Genomic DNA, 21,804 nt, shown 5'->3' on the forward strand with positions numbered 1-21,804 from the left:
TCCGTGCTCGGAGCAAGTCGAGTCCGTGCTCGGAGCAAGTCGAGTCAGTACTCGGAGCAAGTCGAGTCAGTACTCGGAGCAAGTCGAGTCCGTGCTCGGAGCAAGTCGAGTCCGTGCTCGGAGCAAGTCGAGTCCGTGCTCGGAGCAAGTCGAGTCTGTGCTCGGAGCAAGTCGAGTCTGTGCTCGGAGCAAGTCGAGTCAGTACTCGGAGCAAGTCGAGTCCGTACTCGGAGCAAGTCGAGTCTGTGCTCGGAGCAAGTCGAGTCAGTACTCGGAGCAAGTCGAGTCTGTGCTCGGAGCAAGTCGAGTCCGTGCTCGGAGCATGTCGAGTCCGTGCTCGGAGCAAGTCGAGTCAGTACTCGGAGCAAGTCGAGTCCGTACTCGGAGCAAGTCGAGTCCGTACTCGGAGCAAGTCGAGTCAGTACTCGGAGCAAGTCGAGTCTGTGCTCGGAGCAAGTCGAGTCTGTGCTCGGAGCAAGTCGAGTCCGTGCTCGGAGCAAGTCGAGTCCGTGCTCGGAGCAAGTCGAGTCAGTACTCGGAGCAAGTCGAGTCCGTGCTCGGAGCAAGTCGAGTCAGTACTCGGAGCAAGTCGAGTCCGTGCTCGGAGCAAGTCGAGTCCGTACTCGGAGCAAGTCGAGTCCGTACTCGGAGCAAGTCGAGTCAGTACTCGGAGCAAGTCGAGTCTGTGCTCGGAGCAAGTCGAGTCTGTGCTCGGAGCAAGTCGAGTCCGTGCTCGGAGCAAGTCGAGTCCGTGCTCGGAGCAAGTCGAGTCGGACTCCTCGTCGGTCCGACCCGTCCGTTCGCAAGCAACATCGACTACTAGCTGGTTGCGCGGTGCCTGGGGTGCCCGTTAGGAGAAGAGAAATTTTGATTTTAACAAACACTGTGATTCTTTTCTTTTTAAATAGGTACGTGTACTTACGTATGCGCGTTGCTAAATTTAATTTTTGAATGGAAACAAAATAATATAAGTATTGGAGTTATATTATAAAATACGGTTGGTATAATTACAAACACAATTAAATAAAAATAATTCTCTTAAATACTCGATATTCAATATTAATATAAACACGTGGAAAAATTAATTAATTAATTAATAATGCAAATCGATAAATAGGCTGAATTTTATTCTAATTTAAGAGTTTTTATCATTTATTAAATAATTTTTGTAATAATTTATGGAAAACATAAACTCACTTCTAATAATACACTTGAAAACATCAGTCTCTAAAAAACTTGGTTTGAATTCACATGCAGAGTTCTTATTTGTACGTAGCCTTTTTTTTTTCATCCTGTGAAAACTTAGAAATTTTGGAAAATAGAAACTGCCTTTTGCTGTAGGCCTAGGGACGTGCAGGATCTTGCAGTCAAATAATTCAATACAGGATAGTCTGAGTTGCGTTATAGGACTGCGTGTGTGTGTGTGTGTGTGTGTGTGAGTGCGACGCAACATTTGCCGTAAGTAAGTCGCTACACCGGTCGTCCAACTTGTTTTTCGTATGCTGGCAGCTGTTTCGACCTGGCCGCACCGCGGGTAACAATTCCTCGTTACGCCACTGGAGGTCATAAATAGAAACTGTAAAAAATTCGCGAGTTCAATGACCTCCAGGATAGACTCCACGATCCTCTGCCTACTTGGACAAACGGCGCCCGGTCATTGGGTACTGAATTATGAGGCGTCTCAAGTGGGTAACTTGTGGTTGGTTACCTCTTTGATTGATTGTCTCTAATTGGCCAAGAGTCCTACATATTAACAGTGAACCAAAAGCAGAAGCAGCGCAACTGTATAATTATTTGAATTTTAGCATATCATGAAATGAACCCGCGAATTTTTCCGGTCTCTAGTCATAAACAATAGAAACGTGACCAGATAATTTTCCCTTATCACGATCTGTGTCCAACTGACATTTTGTAAACAAAGCTTATTGTTCGCCAACATTGCGAATATCAGTCTAAGTAGTTTGGCCCAGTGTTCTTTTGAAAATATTTCGTGCCTACCACTTGGGTACTGCTAGCGGGCAAAATTTGTAATATTAAAAACTTTAACCCTGTGAAACTATTGTAATGTGAATACTCTACTGTTTTTGTGAGAGTATCCGACTTAATTTCCATTTTTTTGCATTTGTCTAACACAGACTACTTATCCTTTTTCCATTGAAGGACTTTATTATAGTGTTTTGTTTACAGTCTGAACGAGCCTTGTTTACACTTTTAGCTGTCAAACTATTCACTGTGAAAGTTTCAACACGAGCTATAGGGCAAGTGTGTGTGCTGTTTTTTTTTTTGTTGATTGTTATTGCTATTGCAGTATGCTGCCAACAACACAACACAAACAACAGTATAAATAATACCACCACGACTGTGTTGTGCAACACAGAAGCCACACTACAGCGGAATATATCACAGAGTGGCTGGCTGCATACGCAACGCAACCATATATAACATAATAACACACTACCACCACTTCAACACGAGCACTAAACACAACTTCAAAAGCGCTTACATAAGTACACACAATCCCCCCCCCCCCCCTCCTTTTCCCTCACACACATACGTAACTTCGATGCTGCCAACTGACTAGAAGGCTTATATTTTGGATGAATTTTACCTTGTAATGTTGAATTATTTTGATAATCATGTTAGCTAAGCACATGTTAAGAAGTTAAACTCCAATTTTTTTTCCGCTGTGGTATTTATCTACATATTTTTGAGCTCTCAGCAAAGAAGATTCACTTTAAAAGAAAAGGAGGAGGTATCAAGATGGTTTTTTTTTTGCCCCGGGTGTAAACCAGTCTTGCTACGTCCATGATTACAGGCAACAACTTGCAAACATTTTGCAAGTGGCAAAACATTAAGTCCGTCCGTTGACAGTTATAGCTAGAGACCCGGAAAATTCGCGGGTTCAATGACCTCCAGGATAGACTCCAATATCCTCTACACACTTGGGCAAATGCCAACTGTTCATTTGCTGCTGACTTGTGAGTCGTCTCGACTGGGTGGCCTGTGATTCGACACTTCTATGAGTTAGGGTCTCTAATTGCCCCTCAGTCCTCCAGATTAACAGTGAACCAATGACAGAAGCAGCACTAAGGTATAATAATTTGAATTTTAGCATATTACGAAATGAACCCGCGAATTTTCCGGGTCTCTAGTTATAGCTTTAACTCTACATAGTAGAGGCCACATCTCTGAAACTGCTGGCGGAATACCTCGTTGCAATCCATATTCAAAGGCGATCAACAATCTAAAGCCTGCTCTGCCACAACTAATTTAGGACCATTGGTGATTGGCCCCTGTTTGAGGCCAAGGTAATAGGACAGTCCAGCCAATCAGTAGGCTAACGAGTCTATAGAACCATTGTTAGTTCGTTTGTTGCGTACACCTTAACAAGTGATCTAGGGTGTTATATATATATGCACTAGCTGCAGTACCCGGCGTTGCCCGGGCTAAACACATGGAGCTTTATTGTCTGCGAGTTAAAGAAAACTGGATAGCGCTATAAATGACAGTGTGTTGGACATAGAGAAATGTCACACAATTACTGTTTGTATTTTTATGATCTATACCCATGGGGATCGGTTATTTTATTAATTATAAATTATTAAGACCATTAATCGAAATAAAAACTATCCTATCTCTCAAGTTGGAAAAAATTACACATAAATGCCAATTTTCATCCAAATCGGTTGACTTGGTGAAGAGTTCACTGGAAACAAACATCAGGACACTGGATTTATATATATATATATTATAAGATAAGATAAGATAAGATATGCCATTGCTGGTTACACTGTATGTTATTTTTGAAAGATTTGTGCAATGGGAGTGCATGACTTGATGTAAGTTTTTGGACATAGGCTACGCCATTGCTAAAAACTTTTTCTGTTGAAGAAAAACTATAAAATTAAAATAAAGAAATATATAAATAAAACCCAAAGGAAACCTAAATATCGCACAAACAAAAAATATGGGGATGCATACACACAGAAAACAAGCCACAATCAACCGATATAAAAATCAAATCAAGATCATAAGACAGCAAAGAAAATATCGTGAAGGGCACTGGTCAGAAAAATATTACAGCACAGGCAGACACAGTGGACTGGTAATGACGAGACTTTGGCGACAAGAACAGAAAATGACGATTAAAAAAAAAAGGCCTCGGACAAAACAGCAATAATCAGATGAACCCAAAGATGATACTAAAGAGATAAAGTGGACAACACAACGAAAACACAGAGACTCACATCCATGAGAAAAAAACAGCCATTCTGCACAACACAACGAACACAGTAGACATCGGCTGATTTTGGTTTTATCTTTTGTGTGTTTGCATATTCATATTTTATGACCTGACAACGTCTAATAAATCGATGAACGCCGGTTGCACGCACGTAAAAGTGTCCCGTTACGCTGTGTCCCGTTACGGTCTTTGTTCCGTTACTCTGTGTCCCGTTACACTCATTGTTCCGTTACGCTGTCGGCGAGTGCAGTAATAAAAGGTTATGTTACAATTGACTAAAAAAATTATGGTGATTCATATAATTGATGATAGATATTTGATTATAGTTTATTTATATGAAAACTTGTTCATAATTATATCTAAACTTTATAGCTAAACGCCAGTTTTTAAAATAAATTACAAGTCATCTTCACGTGAACTGTTTCGTCGACTGTTTATAAAGTGAAGTGAAAAGTTAATGTGGTTTTCATTGCTTATTACAACAACAATTTCGGCAATAAAGGATAATTATTCTTGCATTTTAAAAATATGATTACTAGTATAATTTCAAGTAATTATTCTTTCATTATTAAAATAAAAATTATTCAATTTTATTCATAAAGTATGCAATCATTTCATCAATGTTTTGTTATGACGTTGTCACGTTAAACTATCGTCTGTAAACCGACTTTACAGACAACCGATTGTTGTCCTTTATTACGGTTTATTATGACATACAGTCTAACCAGAAATCGTGTATGTACAAAAAATAAACTTATACCCATCTTATTCATTGAACGAACCATTAAAAGAACATAGCTTAACAAGTTTTTCTTTTTTACATTTGTATTTGGCTAAATAAGATGTTAAGTGATTGCCATTAAAAATTGGAACTAGGTTCATTGCACGTTTTGGCTACTTAATATCAAACTTATGGTGGCTATAGTATGACCGTAAAAGTACTTTTACAGCCGATAAAATTTCACTTAGTATTTTATCCATATTTTATTTCCTAACTTCAAACTATCGATGTCAGAACATTCCACGCTTCTCATAACTCCAGATGCTACAATTCCATGTTTTAAGGTTCAGGTAAAAGAAAATGAGGTATCTTTGTATTTTTAGCGGTAGTTTGGTTAAAGGGTCCTTTTTTTTTTTTTGCTTTATTTTTTTAGCGATGTTTAAGCTCTAAATTTGTAGACATTGTGGCAGAGTCGTAAAGTTTATTTTAGTTTCAGCGAATGGGATCGCAAATAAAAAGACCCATGAGCTCAGTCGTAAAATTAATGTCTACTTTTATCTTCCATCGGTTCCCGGCTTTTATTGGCGCAGCCGCGATGCGAAACAGCAATTTTGAATGAATTGCACTAAGTAGTTCTTTTTTATTTTTTTTCCAAACCCCCATTTTTTTTTCCTCTCCCGTGTTTGTTCTTTTTCCCCCCCCTTTCGAAACGGAGGCAATAAAGAAACACGTTTGCTTCCGTTAGTTTTATCTGGACACACTGTTTCATTAACGATGCACGATAAAGAAATAAATTACAATTTCTTCACTCGTGGAAACGTTGCTGGTAACGTACGAGAAAAGGCGAATCCTGTGGGAGGTTGTAAGCAGGAAAATTAAAATAAATATTTATTTGATTGGATATATATGACATGATTTTCCCTTTGCACTACACACAAAAAATATCATGGATGCAATCAACTTAACTTAAATTAGATTCAACAATATTTTGACATGACAACGTATAATACATCTATGAACGCCGGCTGCACGCACGAAAAAGTGTCCCGTAACGCACATAGTCCCGTTACGCTGTGTCCCATTACGCTCATTGTACGCTTGCGCCGTATCTATCTCTCTTCCACTCAATTGTAACAACAATCCATTTGACTTTTTCGAAGCACATTAAACTTGAAACACTTCCATTAGTTTCCTAGTTTTGCTATCATCGTCCTATCCTTAACAGAATAACACAGATTGGAACAAGTTATAGTTGAAATAATCTCTTCGTTAAAGTATTTGAATTAATGAGTGCAAATAAAAGTAAATTTATCAATTCAATTTTAGATTTCATTTAACTCCTTCTTTGTATCCATATAAAATAGTGATAATTCAATACAAATGATTCAATTTTACTCATAAAAGTATGCAATCATTTCATCAATGTTTGTTATGACGTTGTCACGTTAAACTATCGTCCGTAAACCGACTTTACAGACAACCATTTTTTTTTTTTTTTAGAACATTGTATTTACTCCATTTGTAAAGTGGGTAAAAATTAGAACCCAGGCCCAAAAGTTCATAAATTTCGTAGATATCTTCTTTTGTAATAGTTTATTATTGTATGGTAAAATGAATCCTCCACACTTGTAAAATATTGAATTCCAAAGAAAATTTCCCCCTTTTGTCTAATTCACCTTCGAAATCGAGCTGGATATGCTCTTTGATATGGAAGTGATCATAAGGGTTTTTTTTTCAATATGCTGCGGAGACTTAACTACAGATACAAATTATTATCTGGTGATGGAATAGTTAAGTTGGAGCTTGGATAAAACTTTGCTGTAGTACTCGATAACTCGTTCAATTACATTCTTCAATTGAGTAAGTCCAGTGCCCAGCCCATATCTGCTTGCATCTGTGTCCAGGATATACTCGCCATGTCCATAGGCGTAGACACGTATAAGGGTTGAACACAGTGAAAAAATTCGCGAGTTCAATGACCTCCAGGATAGATTCCACGATACTCTGCCTACTTGGGCAAACGGCGCCCGTTCATCGGGGTACTGAATAATGAGGCGTCTCAAGTTGGTAACTTGTGGTTCGATACCTCTTTGATTGATTGTTTCTAATTGGCCAAGAGTCCTACATATTAACAAGTGAACCAATAGCAGAAGCAGCACAACGGTATAATTATATGAATTTTAGCATATCACGAAATGAACCCGCGAATTTTCCCGGTCTCTACACATTAAGGTTCTGAAAGGCAGCTGCACACCCAGAAGTCCACATAAACATACTTTTTCCCTTTCTGTAATCTGATGCAGTGGTCTGACATCAGCTGTGAACCGAAGGCACAAAGCGCCTAGAGTAAGTACAAACAAAGTCCTAGGAAACTTCTTACCGCATGTTTATTTTTCAGTTAAGATCACTCCTTTACAAGACTGGAGATTCTCAGAGTCTGATCGTACTACACGTTTCGATAAAATATGACCTAGAAAGGTTACGTCATGTTGGAACAAGAAGCACTTCTTCGGGCTTAACTTGAGTTTTGCTTGGCGAAGCTTAGTAAAAAAAATTGGTTGTCTGTAAAGTCGGTTTACGGACGATAGTTTAACGTGACAACGTCATAACAAAACATTGATGAAATAATTGCATACTTTTATGAATAAAATTTAATCATTTTTATTTTAATAATAAAAGAATGAATACTTAAAATTATACTATTAGATAATCAGATTTTTCAAATGCAAGAATAACTAACCTTTTTTGCCGAAATATTTGTTGTAGAAGCAATGAAAACCACATTAACTTTTCACTTCACTTTATAAACAGTCGAATAAATAGTTCACGTGTAGATGACTTGTAATTAATTTTAAAAACTGGTGTTTAGCTATAAAGTTTAGATATAATTATGAACAAGTTTTCATATGAATAAACTGTAATCAAATATCTATCATCAATTATATGAATCACTATAATTTTTTAGTCAATTGTAACATAACCTATTATTACTGCACTCGCCGACAGCGTAATGAAACACAGCGTAACTGAACAATGAGCGTAACGGGACAAAGCGTAACGAAACATGGTTGGCTAGGCTGAAAGGAAAGCTCTGACTGGCTCAGCGCTGCAGCCAATCAGGAAGCACCTTACCCTCAGGCAAGAGTATACAAAGGCAGGATAACTTGTAAGAACCTCAGTAGGTAACTGCTCCCTGATGATGGCGACTGCAATTTTGACCGAAACATCGGTGAATTATTCGCCAAGGACGCGGCTACAACCCAGAAACCAAGCTACTCTAAACCAAATGGAGTTAACTGACTTAAAGACATTTGGTGTAAATAATGCACAAATTAAAACCACACAATTTCCTTTAATGTTTTTTTTATAAATAAGGTAACAATCTAAGAGGGTGAAATTATGTATATTTTCTCTTGCATGAACAAATTAATCACTGAAAATACTAAAACGGAATTGAAAAAACTGAGCATTAATTTCAAACATGTTCAATGTGGGCCAATCCTCCTTCCACAGAAATCTCAAATAACCTATGTATCAACCCATCCCCGAAATCTCAAATGAAATGTCGTTACCACAAAAACAAAGGAAAAAAATTATAGCAAAAAGCGGGTTAAAGTGGTTAACCACCCCCCCTTTTTTTCCAAAATATACTGGAAATTAAATCCTAAATCACGCTCCTAATTGCAAACGCAAAACTCACGTGGCATGAATATCATTTCAGTTTTCATAAATTCGCTTGACTAGGTGGTTAAATTGGTGGTTAAGTTAGGGTTCATAACGAAAAAAAATTCATTATTTAGATACATTCGATACATCACATGTCTTTTTACCGTCTAAAAATTCAATATTATTAATTATCAATAGTAATCTTTGAAAACAATACAAATTTTACAAAACCAATATATTCTTACGGTACCAACTTTAGCTTGATACTGTACAGGATGTTAATGATTGGCAAGTATGCCTATAAAGTCTTTTCAGTATTTAAAATATGTTGAGCTTTGTACTGCACATCACCGGTATGGTCTACTTATCTAAATTAACTGATACATGAGCCCAAGATTCTTCTCAAGTGACCACTGAGCTTAAGAGTGGTGGTGTTTAATTTTTTTAAAAGTGATTTCGTGACAAAAGTAATGAATTCACAATTAAAGTAATCATCCGTTCCAAAATAAATAACTCAGCTTTCTAATAAACTGTGTGAATATATTTCAGTCAATGTTTTTACAACTCAGTTTTTTGACGTGATAACGTCTTATAAATCGATGAACGCCGGCTGCACGCACGGAAAATCATGACACATTGCCACGTTCCGCCTGAGCCGAGCATTCAAGAACCGGTAAACCACCGTGCGAGAAAATCTTCTTTAATATCAAACAGGTTAAGGCGGGCTATTTAAAAGCAGCAATTGAATTTTTTTCTTTTATTTGTCCAATTTCGTCATTTCAAATTAATAATTTATTGACAGTGATTTTATTTCAGTTTATTTCTATAATTGATTGTTCGGAATTATATTTAAACAAATTATTTAAAGTAAATTTGCAAAAACTGTAAATAATATTTGAAAATTAAAAAGAATGCAATTTTTCATCAATGTTTTCTTATGATGTTATCACGTAAAATTATCTTCCGTAAACCGACTTTACAGACAACCCCCCTTTTTTTAAGTGTTTTCGTGACAAGTAATAAATTCACAATTAAAGTAATCACCGTTCTGAAATAAATAATCTTAAATGTCTAATAAAGTGTGTGCATGTATTTCAGTCAATGTTTTTATAACCGAGTTTTTCTTTGCGTGTGATATTTCCAAAAAAAAAAAAAATTGAAAGCAGTCATGAGGACTGCCGACATAAGTGAAAACTTACAAAACAAACAGTAGTTATTTTTGGATATCCAAATTAATTTTTGATAAAAATTAGAGACTTTTGCGCAACTATAAATACGGATAGCATAGTAATTGTAGGTATTAAAAAAATTAGTAATTATGTTCTTAATTTTTAGGTTAAATTGCTACAGAGACTCCGTTTTCTTCGTTATTAAAACTATATATCTACTAGATAATGCCCGGCATGCATTGCAATGCCTCAATCAATTTTTTTAATTTATTAATAATGTAATTTTTTAAACGTATACTAAGCATCTCTCTTTATCTCTCTAATTCTCTATATCTCTCTATCTTTCTATTTATATCTCTATTTCTCTATATATCTTTCTACATATATATCTCTTTATATCTTTCTAGCGGACCCGACAGACATTGTCCTGCCCAAATGTACTTTTTGTGAGATATGGATATGGCGGTAAGTATTTCTACGCTGGACATTTTGTATCTTCTCATTATACATACCCCTCCTCTTGGGCACGCCACTGCCGTTACCAAAAACCTTTCCCATGGTTACGCAGAAGGCAACAACAATGCAAAAGCCCGTTGCCATGGAGGCTAATTGTCAACAATGCTTAGTTTTTTTGCTTTTAAAGCGTGTTTTTTTAGTTTTTTCTTAACTCAGAATCGAGATAAAATATCCAATTGTGAATCTAAACCATCCTCGAATCCCCGTGAACTCACACACAAAATTTCATCAATATCGCGTACAAACAGACAGACAGAAAAAGTACTGTTTTATTATAGTAAGATAGATAGATTATTCTTACATGTTCGCATCCATGCAGTATATGAAAAATCAGCATGCATAGCCCCACACCTATAACTAGGCCTATACGTATCTGCTGACCACGACTTTTTCCGCATGGAATTTTGTATTATCTTGCACCATTTAGAAATTTAAACATTATAACATAACAGTTGATACAGTTGTAGTAGTTTTCTTATGTTCACAAATGATAATTTTTCTAACCTCTATTTCAGTCTTTGCAATAAAAATATGTTACTACCTAAATTTTGAGTAAATATGTTTCTACTTTCAAATGTAATGACGGGAAGACACTTCATAAAATGTCTTTGTAAACCACATTTTATGTTTTTTCCGTCTCGAGCTAGAATGTAAAGATTGTCTGCATTACTGACCCGCGAGCAAGCTACATACATTTCAGAGAGAGAGAGTGTGAGAGAAAGACACCTATTGAATGTCTATCTAACTAATTTTTTTATGAGAGCATATTTTCATTAAATAAATCATGAAATCATTCAACGATAAAAGCTGTTTATTTAATTAAGCGGACGGGTTCGCTCCAAGGAGAAAATTGACGCGGTGAGACCTCGTGGACATAGAGAAATGACACACACTCACTATTTGTGTGGCTATGAAACATGATTTTTTCCTGCAATTTAAATTGTAATATACAAAAAGGGTATTGAAAATTGAAACAAATATGGCGACACTATAAACTGTCAGGATCTTTATTTTTTTCTTACTCTCTACTTAGTTCCTTACAATAGCAAAACTTAATGGCTTCCAATAATGCGTTGCAATTTTTGCTTTTAAAGCGTGTTTTTTTTAGTTTTTATTAACTCAGGATCGAGATAAAATATCCAATTGTGAATCCAAACCATCCTCGCTATTTGTGTGGCTATGAAACATGTTTTTTTTTCTGCAATTTAAATTGTAATATACAAGGTATTGAAAATTGAAACAAATATGGCGACGCTATAAACTGTCAGGATCTTTATTTTTTTCTTACTCTCTACTTAGTTCCTTACAATAGCAAAACTTAATGGCTTCTAATAATGCGTTGCAATTTTTGCTTTTAAGCGTGTTTTTTTTTTAGTTTTTCTTAACTCAGAATCGAGATAAAATATCCAATTGTGAATCTAAACCATCCTCACTATTTGTGTGGCTATGAAACATGATTTTTTTTCTGCAATTTAAATTGTAATATACAAAAAGGGTATTGAAAATTGAAACAAATATGGCGACGCTATAAACTGTCAGGATCTTTATTTTTTTCTTACTCTCTACTTAGTTCCTTACAATAGCAAAACTTAATGGCTTCTAATAATGCGTTGCAATTTTTTTTTTTTAGTTTTTCTTAACTCAGAATCGAGATAAAATATCCAATTGTGAATCTAAACCATCCTCGAATCCCCGTGAACTCACACAAAAAATTTCATCAAAATCGGTCCAGCCGTCTAGGAGGAGTTCAGTGACATACACACGCACACAAGAAATATATATATAAAGATTTTAATATTAATATATTTCATACTCACTTTTTAATGCACAGTAATCGTATACATAAAATTTAAAAAGCGCAATAAGTTACACTAACAGAAACAGATATAGTGTTATCGTTAACACGTCACGTGACCATATCGATGACGACTTACATGAATTTACTCCCCGTCCGAACCTTAACCATAGAAGTTTTCACTTAAAAAAAAAAAAAAAAAATGAGCGGGGATGGAGTATTCTCCATTCTCGTTCCCGCCCGCAGTTTTGTCAAAAAAAAAAAAAAAAAAAGAAATGAAATTTTTCTTTTTTCCTTTTCCCTCCCCGTTGTTTGCATTATGCGATCCCGTCGACGGCGTGCGGGCACGTGAAGCAACTTGGGCTCCTGTCACGTGCAGGAGACGTGCACGAGGGAAGGGGCCGAGAGAGAAAGGAGAAAGTGAAAGGGACGGAGAGTGAGACAGAGACAGAGAGATAGATAATACACCGCGCCAAACACAATCTCGCATGGAAACAAAAGTTAAATTTTTTTCGTCTATCTCTCTCTCTCTCTCTCTCTCTCTATCTCTCTCTCTCTATCTCTCTCTCCGGTGATCCGTCAACGCCGCCTTCAGACACACCGTACAGCACACGTCGCAAAGCCGGAACAGAAACAGTGATAAAGTGGAAGCTTCGCTACGCCAGGTCTGCAGTTTCCCTTTTAACATCTCGCCAGAGATGTGTAACATCTAACCCTGTTTAACGAGCAATTGTTCGTGTGTTCCTATGTTGAGAAACGCACTCACAGTACGAAAAAAGTCGTACACGAAATTCCAACGTAGAGTTCTTTAAAAAAAATGATGAAGTAGCTTGGCTTCTGATGGGTTGTGGCCGCGTCCTTGGCGAATAATTCAAATCGACGTTTCGGTCGACATTTCAAGTCGCTCCCTGATGATGGCGACGGCAACGTCGACCGAAACTGTCAGTTGAATTATTTGCCAGGGATGCGGCTACAACCCACAAGCCAAGCTACTTCAGACAATGGCCGTGAAAGCCTTGCGAACATCTTTTAAATGATGCCGAGTGTGATAAATACATACAAATAAAGTTTTAAACTACATTTGGGCGCGTGAGGGGGGGGGGGGGGTTGTCACACGTAGTTACCGCACCCACCACTAGAGAATTTTTGTGCGGGGGGAGCTTAAATCAAATATCGCATCATTCCATTTGTAAACCGATTTTAAATTATATAATGAAAATAATCCAATTAAAAAAAAACCTTGAAAATATACCACCCTGTTTTCAGTCCTGGTTTTTTAGATAAGGAATTTTATTCAAATACTGCCTTTCTGGTTAAAATCCACGAAACAGTTAATTTTATTAAGTTGCCCTTTGGCTTTGTGAACTTTGGTTCGCGGCATCCTCCACAGATGACAGCACCGTATTTTCATACATAACCATTCCATTCTAGAAATTACTCCTACGAAATGCCATATATACAGAGAGCTAAGATGTTACACATTAAAAAAAAAAAAAAAGAAACACAAGGGTGTGTGACTTACGCGCGCGTTTGAAGTGAAACTTCACAACGTACGTAGATGTGTGAGAATGGACGAGAATGTGTGCAAGCATGCGAGTGAGCAAGTGTAGTGCGTGTGATAGTGAGCGAGTGTGTGAGTATACGAGTAAGCAAATATAAAGTGAAGAGTAGAGACCGGACAAATTCGCGGGTTCATTTCGTGATATGCTAAAATTCAAATAATTATACCGTTGTGCTGCTTCTGCTATTGGTTCACTGTAAATGTGTAGGACTCTTGGCCAATTAGAGACAATCAATCAAAGAGGTATCCAACCACAAGTTACCCACTTGAGGCGCCTCAAAATTCAGTACACAATGAACGGGTGCCGTTTGCCCAAGTAGGCAGAGGATCGTGGAATCTATCCTGGAGGTCATTGAACTCGCGAATTTTTCCAGTCTCTAGTTATACTAAAGCGGGGTCTCATACACCATGCTGATTATTTTCATCTTCTCGTCATTATTTATATTAAATGGCCTTTTCTGAAGAATTTAACAATATGCCTCTTGCATTTGTGGTTTTGTCAGAAATAAATGTTAACATTTATCCACTCAGTGCAATGTAATGAGTGTAAAAAGTCACGGGAGTGATTGTGTTATCACTTGCGCGCCTTTTAAATAGCCAGTTACTATATACCCCTTAAATATATTTGTGAGATAAACAATATGTGCATACCAGAGAAATATAGTGTTAAATTTACAGAAATAATCCTTAAAAATAGTGTTAACGAGAAAAAGGCAAAAATTTTTTTTATCAATTTGGCATGAGATGGCTACCCCACCTAAAAATAAACGAATATGATGTTAATGCAAATTTATGTAATATCGAAATTTTATCGACGCATGAATAATAGGTACTAAACTTGAAGAAAACCAAATTGCAGAAACTGTTTAATTTTTTTTTTCAGCTTTGAAAAATAAAAGGAACTAAATATTAGTCGTAGAGATTAATTAAATATTAAATTTTTATGTGTAAATGTGTTTGTTAAAGTTTTGCTAAACAAATTACTTTTCATACGTTTGAAATTAAACCCTCGACTCGACTAAATAAGTTTATCTTCAATGAGTGAAAAAAAAAATTAAAATACCCGAATTCTGGTACACAAAATTCATTTGTAGATTCTAGATTTTACTAAAATGGGTGTTATTATTTTTAATTCTGCCAGGAAAAAGAACAGATCACGCCTTTGCCAATGCATTTAACATTATTTAAAAACGTCAAGCGAATTAGGTGTTACTCCTAAAGAAAAACGCACCATTCATTTCGTAATTAAATAGCTATAGGGTGAATAATAAATATATAATTAAATTAGTTTTTACTTCAGTATAAGCAACAAATACGAAAAAGAATCTCTGTGAGAACATGGAAATACCATTTTGTTTGTGGTGCTATCTTGTCGGTAAATTTTAATTTTAAATGCTAAACTTTTAAATTTGAAGATTTTATGAGTGATGATATTCTAAGTATGTTGTATTTTTTATCATTTGCCTACCATAAAAAATATATATATTTTTAGGAGTTTGTTCAAATGTTGAAATGTTAATTCAATTCATCCTAGTTTCAGTACAGAGAGAAATTTAATTGGTTTCCTTTAGGACTAATCGCTTGAGATTATCTTTAATTATTATTTATTTTTTCTTTTAATGTTATCGTTTAAATTTGATTCCTTTTTACTTCGATTTATTTTATATTTGCCAACAAATGCATTTATAAAAGGAATATAATAATGATTTCGATAAAAAAAATATTACTAAACATTATTTGGCTAATATCAATTACAGCACAAGTTATAGAATTCTGAATTTTTAAATACGGTTTCACAATAAATAGTGACCTGCAAAATTCGCGGATTCATTCGGTGATAGGCTAGAATTCAAACACATATACCTCTTAGATAATTTTGCTATTGGCTTACTGTTCATCTGGATGAATCTCAACCAGTTATAAACCCTCAACCAAAGAAGGATCGAATCACAGACAAACCCGCTGAGACGACTCACAAGTCGGCAGCCAATGAACTTGCGTTATTTGCCCGAGTGTACAGGGGTATGTGCAGTCTATCCTGAAGGGCATCGAAACCACGAATTTTGCAGGTCTCTAACAATAAATAATTTTTAGGGAAACTTTATGACTATATTTTAGCAAAAATTTGTTTTTACTTTTTAAACAAAAACTAAAAAGTTTTCTATAAGACGTAACAATTACTAGGTATAAAGATGCTTTATTACAAAATCAGTACTTAAATGACTTTACATGATCATCAAGAACAAGATAACTATTTGCATGGTAAATTAATAAATTTGCCACACGTTAACAAAAGGAAAAGTTAATAAATATAAATTTAGAACGCAAAATTATAATAATGTCACAAATTTAACAATTTACACACGGCTACATTTTTTAAATATATATTTTTTTACCAGAGAAATTAAACTGACGACAGTTTTTAAGAATAGATCAATTACTTTGCTATGGATATTATATAGTACCTACAGTGCTAAAACAAAAAGTATTTAGCCCGGATGGAACCAATTTTGTACTCTGAGGTAGGTAAGGGATATTATTTTCTCATTATAACCCAAAAAATTTAAAATTGAGCAAAATCTATTAGCTTTGAATTTATGAATGTTCAGTATAAAAATTACTATCATTATCAAACACAAATAAGTCTAAAATAAAATTGATTGTGCCTCGTTTATGCTTCATTAAAAATTGAAACAAAAATTATTACACATGGGCATTACCATCTTAAGATATTGGCAATAGAAATTTAAATTATGGTACGCTACATTCGTGCCGAATAACGGTTCATTTGCAAACCCTGACTGCTTGATCATGTTTCATTGTAGAGAATGTCTCAAAAAAATTCACGCAAGAAGTATTGTTGATATAAAACACAAGTTTTTAGTTTAAAATTGCAAAAATTTTATGGATTCAAATTTTTGCATGAATTTTGGTACATTCTATACAATGGTCACGGTACATGTACCGCGATAATGGTACAAGTAACGTAATATCGGTACGTGTACCACTACAATATCGGTTCATGTACCTTAATATCGGTACAGGTGCCGTAATATCGGCTCGGGTACCATAATATCGTTACGTTTGGCAACTCTGCACCAAAATCAACACCACACGTAAAACAAAAACCTCTTCAGAAATAAGACCCGCCTGCGCAACTCAAGCTTCTCGGAAGCAAAAGCGTTGTTGTGCTTTCGTTTACTCGTGTCTCTCTGTGATTAGCGAAAGTCTTTGATCTCGCTAGAAGACTAGCTGGAGTAAGGCAACACGACCCGCATTCAGCACATTAGAGGTTCCTTTTACACAGCGAGGAAGGTAAAAAATTAAAAAGAAATTTTCCTGAGGGCACGCCAACAAACCATTTCTTTTTAACTTCTCCATAACGCACAGTTTTATTTTTATTTCATACATTTATCTTGATTTAATTAATTTTGCTTTGAAAATACACGTGTTAACATATTTTGAATCGATCAAAATTAAACATATATGGGTATCTTTAATTGTATAATTTAAAATACGCAAAAACTACATTGTATAACACCTTAAATTTAAGAATTAAAAGTGGTAGTAAAATATTATTAATACAGACCGGAAAATTTCGCGGGTTCATTTCGTGATATGCTAAAATTCAAATAATTATACCGTTGTGCTGCCTCTGCTATTGGTTCACTGTTAATATGTAGGACTCTTGGCCAATTAGAGACAATCAAAGAGGTATCCAACCACAAGTTATCCACTTGAGACGCCTCATAATTCAGCACCCAATGAACGGGCGCCGTTTGCCCAAGTAGGCAGAGAATCGTGGAATCTATCCTGGAGGTCATTGAACTCGCGAATTTTTCCAGTCTCTAATTATCAACCAACCAAGAAAAAGTCTTGATATGTTTCGCACGATGATAAAATCGCATCTCTCCCAGTTCCGGAAATGTTAGTAAACATTCGCGCTATGTCATGAGGACTATTCCATTCCTACCGACAGCGTTGATGTTCACTGGGCAACGGAATAAATACCACGTGGGAACGCCATTGGCCAGTCGGAGAACTTGGCTGTTTTAAACAGTCACCAGCTGTTGTTGGTAGTACAGGAACCTAAGATTCATTGACCCCGAGTCAGACGGCCAAAATATAATAAAAATTATATTAAAATAATTTTAATCGTGCATCTTTTGGATTCTTTTCTTCTGGTTAAAAGTCAAACCTGTTAGTAGTATACAAATGTGGCTCCGAGACCAAGGTGGTGGGTGCGTTACCATGGTGTTGACTGCCGTCTTGACGTCACGACGGCCATCTTGGATGACTCTGAACTTGACCTTTCACATGGACCTTGACCTTGCACCTTGCCGCCATCTCGTGTCACACTTCCATGCATTTTGTTTTCTAGAGCTACCCGCCACTTGTTCCCCGACCTTTCCGCCATTTTTCTACCTAGAACTTTCGGCCATTTCGTGTTCCATTATTTTGGATCCAACCATTTTGTTTTCTGGAATATTCCTGAGATCGTCAATACGGCCCATATTTGATTATGGCATCAAAGCCACCATTTTCTTTAATTCAGCTGGAGGTAACCATCTTGTATTATGACATCACAGCCGCCAATTAGTTTTCGGCTGTTGGCTGTCACCATTTTGGATTTTTATCGCTGTAGGTCTCCTTATCGGATGACATATTGCTATCCATACTTGATTCAGGTGGGTTTATATTTGAATACGCGTATTATAAACGTTGTAAATGCCAGATTCCTCAGGTATTTTAAAACTTTGTGATTACCTTTTACGTTGACTATATTTAGTTCGTCAAATATATTCCTGTATATAGTTTCACTATCACAATGTTTCATTCGACACACCAACATGCTTGGTATATCCCCTAATGTTTACGAAAGCGACTATGCACAGGTTTATGTTGTTACGCGTTAAGTCCGCCATCTTTGCGACATCGACTTCCGTTCCATTTTCACGAAATATAATCCCTAACAAATGGCTTATATCGAGAAAAAAAAAATGTTAACACGTAAAAAAAAAGCGTTCACTTGGAGTTGAGAATCATCTTCCAGTGAAAATGATCAACTGAAGCGACAGAATGTAATTTATTTCTTAGGGGTGTTCGATGAAGCATGCCTGAAACACGACCTGATCACGTGACGCGAATAGATGTTTTTTTTTGACGTAACAACGTCTAATAAATCGATGAACGCCGGCTGCACGTACGAAAAAGTGTCCCGTTACGCACATTGCTCCATTACGCTGTGTCCCGTTACATTCATTGTTCCGTTACGCTGTGTTCCGTTACGCTGTCGACGAGTGCAGTAATAAAAGGTTATGTTTCAATTGACTAAAAAATTATGGTGATTCATATAATTGATGATAGATATTTGATTACAGATTATTTATATGAAAACTTGTTCATAATTACATTTAAACTTTACAGCTAAACGCCAGTTTTTAAAATTAATTACAAGTCATCTACACGTGAACTGTTTAGTCGACTGTTTATAAAGTGAAGTGAAAAGTTAATGTGGTTTTCATTGCTTATTACAACAACAATTTCGGCAAAAAAGGTTAATTATTCTTGCATTTTAAAAATCTGATTATTAGTATAATTTCAAGTATTTATTCTTTTATTATTAAAATATAAATGATTCAATTTTATTCATAAAAGTATGAAATCATTTCATCAATGATTTGTTATGACGTTGTCACGTTAAACTATCGTCCGTAAACCGACTTTACAGACGACCAATTTTTTTTATTCTTCCAGTTCCGCCGCGGATGCAGCAGAAGTCCACTGTGGAGGATGCGGAAGTGAAGAAAGGAGAAACGGCCAAGATGGAATGTCGGGCTTCCGGTAATCCCGTGCCAACAATCACGTGGACGCGCAAGGTCAGTGTCACGAGAAAATTTCATCGATATTTTAAGGTTATAACTAGAGACTGGAATAATTCGCGAGTTCAGTGACCTTCAGGATAGACTCCACGATCCTCTGCCTACTTGGGCAAAATGAGAATGTTCATTGGGTGCTGAATTATGAGGCTTCTCAAGTGGGTAACCTGTGGTTGGATACTTCTTTGATTGATTGTCTCTAATTGGCCAAGAGTCCTACATATTAACAGTGAACCAATAGCAGAAGCAGCACAACGGTATAATTATTTGAATTTTAGCATATCACAAAATGAACTCGCGAATTTTTCCAGTCTCTACCTATGACAAAACAGTTCCCCATTGTAAGAATCATCTCAGGAACGTATGACACGAAAAGTAGAAAACATTTTTGCGAAGCTGGGTTTTAACAACATTTTCACTGTAAATAATAGGTAAAGTATTTTAAAATATAACACTGGGCGTCTGGATTATGTGCAATTAAATGAACTTCTACAACATATGTGGAATTTTGTGATTACCGCATTATTATTAACTACATTTAATTAATTGTGGATAGAAATTACAAAAAAAAAAAATGTGGAAAGTAAAAATGTTACATCCAATTATTTTAATGAAATAATTTTGATACAACGACAAAATTTTTGGTTTTTATGGAACTTCGTTCAGTTGAACCTTGAACACATACGAGACCCTCATTGTTAAATGTGAAATTTCTTTCTCTGTTAATTGCAGTAAAATTTTTGTCCTCCAAGTTCAAAGACGTATGATAAATATAGACTTGGGAAGCGAGTTAGACCGTTATTCGTATACATGTTTTTAAACTTATTCTGTCGTGCCGTAGTTTTTTGACAAACGATTCAAGACCTCACCCTGCATGGGTCGTTGACCCCCAAAAGACCTTTACGTCGTCCTCTGAATCTCGAGTTGAAGAGATCGCGGCTCTGAGGGAATCAAACATTGCGTTCTTCCGATGTTTGTCGTCCTGTGTTTTTTTTTTTTTTTACTTAGGACGCTGAAGAGACTGTTTCAATTAAAAGCAGGGCACAAAAAACGTTAATTTTTTTTTCTTCCCTTCCCTTGAAGTTTAAGGTATCTTTTCTTTTCCCTCCTCCCGTTGTTGGAGCGGGGTTTCTTTGGCGCCTGCCTTCCTCTACCCTCCAGCGCCCTAGAAGCAGTCTGGGGAGGGTTTATTTTTCCTAATTGGCTTGTCACGGCGGAGCGGACCCCGAAAGTCCGTGTAATCCACAAGTAATCCCTCAGCTCCCTCCCAACTCACCCCCTCCTAACCCCAGTCTCCAATCCTGGTCACGTGAGTGCACTGTGGTTGCTCTTCTCTGCCCGGGTCTCTTCGAATGACAGCGACGCGGGTTTGAAGGGCGGGGGAAAAAAAACCGGAACAATCCTTACGTCCCGATAAAGAAAAGTCTCGGAGGAAAAAAATAGGGGGAGGGGTTTGTCTGTAAAGTCGCTTTACAGATGATAATTATACGTGATTACGTCATAAGAAAGCATTGATGAAAATGTTGCATACTTTTTTTAATTTTCAAATATTATTTACAGTTTTTTTTGCAAAATTTAATTTTAAATAAATTTGTTCTGAATATAATCATGAAAAATTTTAGCTAAAAAAAAAGCCCCCGCCTTAACCTGTTTGATATCATAAAAGATTTTTCTCGCTCGGTGGTTTGGCCGGGTGCTTGCACGCTCGTATCAGGCGGAACGTGACAATTTTTTTTGTGCGTGCAGCCGGCGTTTATCGTTTTATAAGACGTTATAACGTCAAAAAAAGATAAAGTCCACCTTATGACCGGACAAACCACTCTGTCAACTATACACACATCTGGAAACCATTTGAAACAGTTTGCAAAGCTGCGAGAAAGATTTTGCATCATTTGTACAACACATGCCTATTGATATTTTTTTGGCATGTATGAAATACGTTATTTCGAGATAATATTGAACGTTTCTTAATGGTATTTTTTGTAATAATTTAATGGAGGTTTCAATCAAGCGTATTTTTTTAACAATGAAAAAAATATACGAATCATAAATATTTGGACTATATTTTGTATTTTACTGTTATTAAATTACGCAGATGATACTGGAAAACTATTCAGGAAACGGGTTGCAAAATAACTTTTAACTATTGGAGGTACTGCAACAACAAATTATTTTGGTTTGACGTCGAGTTACAGGACAGCAGGCGTACTGTAAAACTGTGAAAATGTAAAACAATCTCATAAAATTGCTTTTT

At 36.2% G+C, this 21,804-nt stretch overlaps 1 protein-coding gene across 1 annotated transcript in view; it reads left to right on the plus strand.

Annotated features, from left to right (window-relative positions):
• The window catches only part of LOC134541063 (neuronal growth regulator 1-like), a 381,016-nt gene that overhangs the window by 261,312 nt on the left and 97,900 nt on the right, over positions 1-21,804 (plus strand). The window contains exon 4 of the mRNA XM_063384206.1: positions 19,429-19,550. Coding sequence (XP_063240276.1) covers positions 19,429-19,550 — 122 coding nt within the window. The remainder of the gene's footprint in view (positions 1-19,428; positions 19,551-21,804) is intronic.

The sequence above is a fragment of the Bacillus rossius genome, chromosome 18 (assembly GCF_032445375.1).
Source record: "Bacillus rossius redtenbacheri isolate Brsri chromosome 18, Brsri_v3, whole genome shotgun sequence".
Classification (NCBI taxonomy): Eukaryota; Metazoa; Arthropoda; class Insecta; order Phasmatodea; family Bacillidae; genus Bacillus; species Bacillus rossius.